The sequence below is a fragment of the Pinus tabuliformis genome, chromosome 1_1 (assembly GCF_031772625.1).
Source record: "Pinus tabuliformis cultivar Carrire ecotype Pingquan chromosome 1_1, CPIR1, whole genome shotgun sequence".
In the NCBI taxonomy this organism is placed as follows: Eukaryota; Viridiplantae; Streptophyta; class Pinopsida; order Pinales; family Pinaceae; genus Pinus; species Pinus tabuliformis.
Genome location: NC_142297.1, coordinates 167,879,589 through 167,890,417, shown reverse-complemented (window position 1 = coordinate 167,890,417; position 10,829 = coordinate 167,879,589). Strand labels below are relative to the sequence as shown.

Below are 10,829 nucleotides of genomic sequence, written 5' to 3'. Positions count from 1 at the left end.
TGAGCCTTCCAGTTGTTCACTCTCATATCTTTGCATACGTAACACAGATAGAATAGTAATAATTTCGCAGGTTTAATAGTAATAATTTCTCATAGCTACTAATAGTAATAATTTCGCGGGTTTCTTACATTGATTCTCGGATGATTCATATAGTCGGTGCATTGCAGACCTCCATGAAATTTCTATTATCTATGCTACATGAGTAGCAGAAGGAAGGCTTTGATATAGTAAGTTTTTATGTATTTTAATTTCTTAACGCTTCAAAGCATAACAATAACATCCTCATTCATAGAAACTAAAGCTTTAGAGCCCAGGTTGCCATTAAGTGTCAATTCCAAGAGATTGGATTCAATGCGACCAAGCTTGAATGACACGTCCACTATCCTTTGCATCAACAATATAGCTATCTTTAGCGAGGGAGTTATTAGTGGATTTAGTCACCACTTTCTTTCCATTTTCCATGGGATGTAATTCTTGAAGAAGAGGCATCATGCCAATTTTAGCTACTCCCATGAGGTCATCATTTGAGTTTTGGTAATCTATCCGTATCCTACACTTGCTGCAAAATCCTAACCAATGATTCATTCAGATTATCACGCTTAAGTTTTCTTCCAAATTATCTAGGGTAAAATAGTCTAATACCTGGAAAATATAGCTTAATTTTCATAAACTTCAAAATTCTTTAGAGATGTGTTTCTTTCAGCAAAAAGAAGCCTGCAAAAAGGAGCTGGGAAGCTTTTCCTATCAGACCCCTGCCGTGTTCTTTGATGGAGCTGAATGCAACCATAGTTGTGGCTGTGGGGTTGTCATCGTTATAAGTGACAGCTTTCACTATTCTTTATCTTGGCATGGCGGTTTTGGCTCGAAATCTCTGGCGGAGGCTAGGGCTCTCTCGGGGTTGCTTTCATTCTGTGTCTTCTTGGGCATTCAGTCTATATCAATCCTTGGAGACTCAAAATCGCTCATTGATCACGTTAATGGTCTGGGTCTTATAAACTGTCCTCATCTCCTCGGATGGTTAAGCCGCATCAGCGTCTTTCGGAACTTAATTAACCAGATTACTTTTCAGCGTATTCCCCGACCCTGGAATGCTCAGGCTGATATCCTCTCAAAGGATGGTCTTAGCATGCAGCCTGGTCTGTGCTCATTATCAGTCATGCTTGATGGTATCTCTTTCCTCATACAGGATTTCAGCATTAATGGAATGTGACTCTCTGCCGCAAGCTCTCTATGAATGTGTTTTATCATGCAATCTTTTGCAGTTTATGTCTCTTCTGCGGTAGAATGATTTTGAATCATGATGGGATAATGCAGGTTATGTATATGTCATAGTTTTGGATGATCCTGAAAATCTGTCCCTATATTTAATATCAGCATCGAGGCTTTCTTTTGCCCTCAAATCTTGTTATGTAATGCAGATCTTTATATTTTCTTAATATAAATTTATGATGATTTTTTTCCTGTTAGAAAAAAAATTATCTAAACCACACAAAGAAGAATTAGCTTGAGATTTAAAATAGATACCGCAATGAGTGAGCAATGATAATTTGGAAAATTATTCATTATATTGAATATCAGCTATTCCTCCCAGGTTGGGTTACGGCTCCTTTCTTTAACGGAAGCTTGTTGCTTTTGGAAACAGAAGAAAAAAAGAGGCATTCGTTAGGGTTAGCTAGTAGCAAAGCGAAAATCCTTTTCCTGATCAAAAGCGCTTGAGCATCAAGGCTGAATTAGAGTTATTATCTGTGTAGGTAAATGAAAGGTAAATACTAATACAAAAGGTATTGGAGATTCGGTTGACAAATTGCAGACTTGTTTACTAAGCGTGATGATAACGTAAGGATCGTTGCTATGACTCCAGTCTATGATCAATAAATCCGATGCCTCCACCACCTGTACATTGATAACATCCAACAGATCCTCCATTTCTGCTCTACAGCTTACACAAATTCACAAAAGTTGAAAAGTGAGAACATTCATGCAGAAGTTCTAGAAGCCCAAGCAACGAAGTTGCAAAATCCCGAGCAATGAAGTAGACTCGTGACAGGTATTAGAAGCGAAATATCCTTTTGATTTTCTCGGTCGTCGTGTTACTAACGGCAAGAGGGATTGACCTGACCCAATTGACCAGGATTGATTTCCATATTGAAAATTTTTTTGCAAGAGATTAAAATTATTAACCCAAGGTATATAAACCCTAAGATAAATATTATAAACCATAAAATAAATATTAAACCCTAACATTAATATTATAAATCTAAGGATTAATACTATAAGACCAAGGGATTTTTTTTTATAAATAGAACGGGTAGCTTTTTCATTCGATAAACTGGAAATAGGTCAGGTCCCATACAATCTTGGAGAGCAGGGTCTATGAAATGTTCATCATTTTACCCTGAAGAAGGATCCTATTGTCTTGGAGAGCAGGCTCTATGAAATGTTCATCATTTTACCCTGAAGAAGGACCCTATTGATACCAGCATTATTTACATACAAGATTTGAACATAGCTTCTACTATAGACCTTCCAAAAGACTCCCCCATACTCCATTGACCAACAAAAAATATATATAACTTAGAAAGGAAACTCCGACCTGTTGCTACCATGTTTGATTTCTCCTAAGGCCTCATCTGCAGTCATGACTAGTTCTTCTACGTCGCCAACCCTAGGGTCCAGATGTTGCAGTGCCGGCAACACCTTCAGCTTGAGGGAAATATTTGTCCCTAAATCCAAAGACTGCTTTCAACACCCCGACTGTGGTTGTCTCGACTTTGACTTCGATGTTATCCACCTTGTGACCCATGCTCATCATGCCTGTACATAAACTTTCCATATTTTTCTGTACTAATTCCATGTCTTTACCAAGATCTGACAAATGGGCATACAGAATCGGCATATTCTCATTAATTTCTTTTACAATATCCTTTATCACGTGCTTACAGGAGCTAAAAACCATGTCCTTTAAATTCCCATTGCGACCCGACCCAACTTTGCCACCACTTCCATTACTAGTAGATGTCATTTTCTTGGCGATTCTTCCCAAAATTAACAAGATCCTATGATTAACCATCCGCAATCAGCTGCTATAAATAATAGCTTGGTTCATCCCGACATTCATTGTCGTCTTTTCTTTCATTAATGAGAATTGATTCTGCATCATGGTGAAAATGTTACCCTCCATCCCCTCCACCACCGAAACAAGCCTAGAGCGAAATGTGATGGTACCTGCCCAACCCACGAATGGAACTGTAATAAATCTCCACGTAAATAACCAAGGACAAAATGCCCACCTGTCACAGATCATGGCATTCAAACTTTAGCTATCAAACATGTTCCATAACTTCCTACCAATCTCCCATGCTCCCAACGCACTGCATAAGGCCATCGGGATGCTAACCTTAATAATTGTCAAATTGATGTATTGTAGACCCTACCCTACTTGTACTGCACCAGTCTGATATATTTATATTGTATCAAGGGATATGACATATTCCAATGGAGTGGTTAATTTGTAAGGAGCCTTACTCTAATGCCACCCCGACGTTGGCTTGCGCATCCACCACATGGTTGTTAGCCCGCAACATATGGAACATTTTAACATTTTCAAATATTTTCAAAAGATAATTTATCCTTATAATGATTGGGGAGGATTCATATTCGAGGAGGTTCTCATTCTCGATGAGCCTATAGAATTTTTGGATTACTGTCATAAAATCACCAATGATTATCTAGTTCTTGATACCCTTAGAGATGCTGATACTCAGACCCTGCCAAAGAGAAATAGCTTATGCTTGATTGTTCGTGGCATTATGTAGTTCCCATGCAAACTTTAATTCTATCTTTTCTTCAAGTTTAACTATCACCCCTCCCACTCCAGCATCCTCGATAAGGCCAAGGGATTAGTAAACCCAAGGTACTAATATTAAAAGCCCAAGGAATTATATACCCAAGGGATTAATACTAAAAAACCAAGGGATTGATATTTGAAACCCAAGGTATATTAACCTTAATATCAATATTATAAACCCTAAAACAAACATGGTTGACCATGGTTTTGTTTCTTATTGAGACAATCTTTTTTCATAACGCGATGTTGGACTATGGTTGACCATGATTCATTTCAATATTGAGATTATCTTTGTCACAATGCAACATTGGACCTTGGTTGACCTTGATTAACCATGGTTTATTTTTATATTGAGACAATATTTGTCACAATATGACATTGAACCATGGTTGACCATGGATGACCATGGTTATCGCAATGTGGCGTTGGGCCATGAAACAATATTTGTCACAATGTGACCATGGTTGACCATGATTGACCATCTTTGACCATGGTTGATTTTCATATTCAGAAAATATTTGTCATAATGAAATGTTGAAAATGGGTTAAATTCATATTGAGACAATCTTTGTCACCACGAACCCTAGTATTAATAATGACCCATAGGAATATAAACTCTAAGACTAATAAACCCAATGGGTTATTATTCTAAACCTAAGTGATTAATATTAAAACCTTGAGATTAATATTGAAAACCCAAGTTATTAATATTATAAACCCTTGGGATTAATATTATAAATGTAAGTTATTAATAAACCCAAAGGATTTATATTATAAAACAAAAGGAATATAAACCCAATGGATGTATATTAAACCCTATGATTAATATTGTAAACCCTATCAATAACATTATACCTTAGGAATATGAACCCTCAGATTAATAAACACAAAGGAATAATATTATAAACCCAAGGCACTAATAAACCCAAGGATTAATACTAAAAACTCAAGGGAATAATATTAAACCCAAGGGATTAATATTGTAAACCCAAGGTATTAAACCAAAGATTAATATTATAAACCCTAAAACAAACATGGTCGACCATGGTTGAGTTTCATATTGAGACAATCTTTGTCACAATGCCGCTTTGGACCGTGGTTGACCATGATTGATTTCCATATTGAAAGAATCTTTGTCACAATGCGATGTTGGACCCTGGTTGACCATGGTTGTCACAATGTGATGTTGGACCATGATACAATCTTTGTCACAATATGACCATGGTTATTGACCATCATTGACCATGGTTGATTTTCATATTGAAAAAATATTTTTCATAATGCAACGTTGAAAACTGTTGATATTCATATTGAAACAATATTTGTCACAATGTGGCACTCAACCATGGTATACCATAATTGAACATGGTCAACCATGTTTGACCATTTTTAACCATGATTGACCATGGTTGACAATGGTTGACCATGATTGAATTCCATATTGAGAAAATCTTTGTCATAAACTCAAGGGATTAATATTATAAACCCAAGGGATATAAACCATGAGATAAATATCTAAAATAAACATTAAAACCCAACTTTAATATTATAACATCATGATTTAAAATATTATAAGCCTAAAACAAATATGGTCGAGCATCGTTGACCATGGTTGAGTTTCATATTGGGACAATCGTTGTCACAATGTGATGTCGATCCATGGTTGACCATGATTGATTTTTATATTGAGAGAATCTTTGTCACAATGTAACATTGAACCCTGGTTGACCATGATTAGCCACTATTTATTTTCATATTGAGACAATTTTTATTACAATGCGACGTTGGACCATGGTTGACCATGGATGACCATGGTTGTCACAGTGTGACGTTGGACCATGAGACAATCTTTGTCACAATGTGACCATGGTTATTGACCATGGTTAACCATGGTTGGTTCCATGAAACAATCTTTGTCACAATGTGACCATGGTTATTGACCATGGTTAACCATGGTTGGTTTTCATATTTAGACAATATATATTACAATGCGACATAAAAAATCCATAAACCTTGAAAATGCCTTGAAATGAGAAATGTCCTCGACCTGTACTCATAGATATCATTGTAATATTTCTCAGAATACTCAATTTTAGGCATTTTTCTAGCCTGTAAAACAACCAATAGATCCCAAAGCTTTGAAGTGTTATAACAGTATTTCCACTAATGGCGACCATCTCCAGTGTTGTAGAGCATAGGCAGGGTTTTCTACATGTATCAACAATGCTGCTAAGGCCTTCGAAGATAATCAATACAAAGATCCATTCCAATACCCACATATGGAAATTAAAGTTGTGATACATTTTACAACATGTGGAGTGAAATGTTTTCATAATATAATATTAAATAATTAAATAAATAGTAAAAATAAATAACATAATATTAAATAATATATCCCTGGTATATTATGAGATAACATTTTCATAAAATTAAACTTATTTTAAATTTAGATTTATCACATATTGTTATATCAAATTTTTGTATTTATAAATAGTTTTTTTGTATTGAAATGGTTACCATGATCCACATTCCATTACATGCAAAGCATAACGTGATGCAAGGAAGCCAATTTCCAAAGCTCACTTTCATCTTCGTTTTCATTGCGTGGCAATAACGTTTTTTGTTTGAACTTCACGCGTTAGAGAAAATATTAACTTGAACATAATATTGCTCTGACATACGCATATCTTCCAGGGAGTCAATCGGTCCAGTCAGCCTATGAAGGGTCGTTGAAATTCTCTTGTGGTTTTTTTTTTCAGAGAGAAAATCATGATATATTATATTAAGAAAATATAATGAGCAAGTACATATAAAGCCAAAAACATTCGGCCTGCTGATGCTGAGAACTGTAGACTGCGGATGCTAGAAAATCTGGGCCTATAACATGATTGTGCTGAAACAAAATCCATATGTGAATATCCAGAATAACAAAACATATCCTTGATAATCATCCGAAAAGGAGAGAAGGTTCCGGTGGAGAAAGTTCCGCATGGAGCACAGAAAAAATCCATGTGAGAAGAAAGAAGACCCTGTAAAAAAGAAATCATGAGAAGAAGAGCCAACATTGTCAAGCCGGACCAAGCATAGCAGATATATAAACCAGCGTAGAGGCAATAGGGGCCTTGGAATCCTGGAAGATGCAGGCATTCCTCCATTTCCAGAGACACCAACACGTGATGATGAATAAAGATCTCCATTCTGGACGTTGGGCACTCCACCACATGAATCCCTCCTGAACAGAAGAGAAAACCAGGTGAGGAAAACCATGAGATGCGGAGAGATCATACCAGATTTGGGCCGATGCTGGACACTGAAAAACATGTGGACATTAGTTTCGGAAGCCTGACGACACATAACACATCTGCCTGGACCCGACCATCCCTTTCGTTGAAGGACCTCCCATGTGAGGTTCCGATTGGAAAAAATCAGCCATGAAAATAAGATTGCCTTGAGCGGGCTGGATGCTTTCCAGAATTTCGTTGGAAAGATAGGAGAGGGTCGCGGCTGTAGATTTGTCAAAGCAGCTTCATATAAATCCTTTACACGTACTGGCTGAGATGAGTTCGACATTGACCATACCAATTCATCTTTGTACCCTGTCTGTTTTATACCTTTATCAGAGAAATACTTGACCGCCGATTCCCAAATCTGTCGCAGAGAGAGAGGCAGACGAAGATCCTCTGCATCCTTCCAGATTGGCGAGGTTGAGGACCAAGACAGAATCAATGTATTCCAAGTGAAGTGACCCCTTGTATGCAGAAATGAAATGAGATCGGGAGTGAGCATTGTTTCCAAACCAAAAACCGTTGAATCCAAGCCGATAAGGATGCTGGAGCCGGAAGAGATGCGCCATCTTAGAAAGTCGAAGAAGAGGTCCTGAACCTTTCTGAAGCCGAGCCAGATAGCAGATCCCCTTTCCAAGCCAAGAGACTTCTTCCTGTACCAATATACCAAGGGCTTACCTTTTAAGTATTTTTGATTAATAATGGAACTCCATTTGCCTTCTCCACAGATGCCTCTATGGAGAGAATTGCAAAGGAGGGCCTTGCCAAAAGACCGCAAGTGTAAGAGACCCCATCCGCCGGATCTCTTCGGCCTAGAGATGGATTCCATCTTTACTAAGTGGATCTTGGAAAGATGAGAACGTCCACCCCATAGAAAATTTGCAGATAAAGAGACCATTTTTCTAACAATAGAAGCAGGCAAAAAATAGAGGTGAGCCCAGTAAACCGCAAGTTGAGAAAGAACAGATTGAACCAGGATAAGTCTGCCTCCCAGGGATAAGAATCGCATCTCCCATCTTGAAATTTTTTTATAGAAACGGTCAATCAGCCAAGACCAATCTTGTTTGCGATTCCCTTTTGGCTTGAGGAGAAAGCCCAAGTATTTAAAGCCGTCTTTAATTGATGCCAAATTAATACCAAATAATGCTGCAATCCATAGCGCTAACTCCATATTTGAGTCGTTGTGATACAAGATAGATTTGGCCTTGTTGATGACCAGGCCCGATGCGGATTGGAACTTTTGAAAGATACCATTGAGGCATAACCAGCTTGATTTGCAGAGCATAGCAAAGGTAAGAATGTCATCAACAAACAGATTATGAGAAAGAAAAATATTCTTGCAGATCTTGATCGGAGCACATCGATGATCAGCAACTGCTTTGTTGATCTGAGAGCTGAGAGAATTCATGACTAGGATAAAGAGAAGAGGGGAGAGAGGACAGCCTTGGCGCAGTCCTCTCTCGGCCTGAAAGAAAGATGAAGGGGATCCATTTATGATGACTGAGTATTGAACGTTCTCAACGCAGGCCATCACCCAGTTAATTCCTTGAGACCTCAGACCAATTTTTGCAAGGAGGATACGAAGGAACCCCCAATCCACACAGTCATAAGCCTTTTCCAGATCGACCTTTAGAATAGCAGCATCAATGTTTTTTGTTAAGACAGAGAATAAACACTCCTGAGTCGAGGCGACTGCATCAAGAATATTCCTGTGTTTTAAAAACGCATGTTGATCCCTGGAAATGAAGGAGTTGAGGACCGGTTTCATTCTCTCTGCAATAATCTTTGAAATGATTTTGAAGAGAATATTACATAATGCAATTGGCCTGTAATCCGCAAATGATTCAGACTGCTCCTTTTTGGGGATAAGCGCTATGAATGTAGCAGTGAGGGCATTATTTATATTCCCCGACATACGGGAGGCATCCACCATCCCCAGCAGATCGTCTTTAAACAAGTCATAGAAATGTGAGAAAAATTCGATCGGCCAACCATCCGGCCCAGGACTTTTGTCCTTTTGAAACTTTTTTATGACTCCATGAAGCTCCTCTTCCGAGATGGGCTTGAAAAATTCTGCATTGGCGGCTTCATCAAACATAACAGGTACCTGTTCAATCATCCAAAAGACATCATTTATCTCATTTGGCCGCCGCTTGTATTGCTTCTGGAAAAACCTTGTAGCCTCCATCGAAATATCCTGTTGTGAATATAAGAAGCCTCCATTTTCATCTTCGATCTTCCAGATCGAATTTCTACGCCTCCTTGCATTTGCAAAATTATGGAAGAACTTTGTATTACGGTCGCCCTCCTTGAGCCAAATCGCTCTGCTTTTAAGCCTCCAGGATGATTCTTCTTTTAGCAGCATCGCTTGTTTCATTTTCTCCAAGGTTCTGAAATGATTTTTTTGATCAAAAGACATAGAATCAAAGGAGACTGTAGCTGTTAAAAACCTTAACTCCTTTTTTATATCATCAAGCGCCTGTTTGTCCTTCTTCCTCTTTTTAATTAGCCAATCCTTTGCCGCCACCCTCAACGATTGAATCTTTTCACGAAAGGTAGAGAAGGAGGTCCTCTCCGACTGCTTTAATTCCTCCCATTTTTTTGTTATGAGTTCATTGAAAGACTCATCAGTGAGAAAGATTCTGTTAAATTTGAAGGAATAACCCAATTTACATTCCGAGTCCCTCCAGTCAAGAAAGATGGGGCGATGATCAGATGTATAATCGTTTCCTGTGCTGGCGACTGGCATTCCCCATTGCTCGATAATACTAGCATTGATGATGAAACGGTCAAGTCGTTTAGCAATGAACGCCCGACCAATTCTGTTGTTATTCCACGTTGGAGCCATCTTATGAGGAATTACATCCACGAGATTCCTATTTAGGAATTCCAGACGAAGTCTATCAGCAAAAGGGTCGGACTTCCTGCAGTTGCCCCAACATTCATTAGAATTCAGAGTGACATTAAGGTCCCCAGCAATCAATAAAGATTCAATATCTAGGATGTCCGATGCAAACAACAAATCCCAGAAGGAGGATTTGTTCCTATAAGGCGCATAGATGTTCAGAATATTTAAGATCTTGGGCCGACCCCTGACCGAAGCTGTGATTAGGATGCCTGCACAACATTTGTAGGCTTTAGCTTTGACCCATGTCGGGTCCCACAAGACTGCCAGTCCCCCCGACAATCCATCAGCATCTGAAGCAACCATATACCAGGACGGAAACATTCTTCTGAAGAAGGCTATTGAAACCTTACTTGAGTGCATTGTTTCCTGGATGAAGATGATTTGAGAGCGGGCAGATACAAATATCTCTTTTAGCGCCAAAAATTTTGGGGCGGCACCCAAACCCCTGATATTCAGGGAAGTCAGGAAAGTCATTTAGATGGCTGTCCAGCCATACATGCTCTAAGAGGCTGCGGGGCAGTAGAATCAGAGATTGGAACTTCAACAAGGGAGAGGTTTGTGATGCCATAATCTGAAGCAATTGTTCTACCTCTAAAATGACGAGAATCCCCTTTTTTCTTTTTCCGGACGGTGATATTCTTTGCAGAATTGGGGCTGATGGAGGGAAAAGAGGGCTTATGGATGGTTAAAGGCTCGAGAATCGGTGGATTCCTCTGGAGGAGAAAGTCTATGTCACTATCGGATTTATTCACCGGAGATTCTGTCGGGGAATTAAAAGGCGTAGGAGTAG

At 38.7% G+C, this 10,829-nt stretch overlaps 1 protein-coding gene across 1 annotated transcript; it reads left to right on the top strand.

The window, feature by feature from the left end:
• The first annotated feature begins 688 nt into the window (after positions 1 to 688).
• Positions 689 to 1,210, top strand: LOC149212111 (uncharacterized). Its single transcript, XM_089388561.1, has one exon. It carries the CDS (start codon positions 689 to 691, stop codon positions 1,208 to 1,210), a length of 522 nt encoding a protein of 173 aa, XP_089244687.1.
• Positions 1,211 to 10,829: the final 9,619 nt, after the last annotated feature.

Bases quoted from the DNA above. Each gene is read 5' to 3' on its own strand.
- LOC149212111 (XM_089388561.1), top strand. From the start codon at position 689: ATGTGTTTCTTTCAGCAAAAAGAAGCCTGCAAAAAGGAGCTGGGAAGC.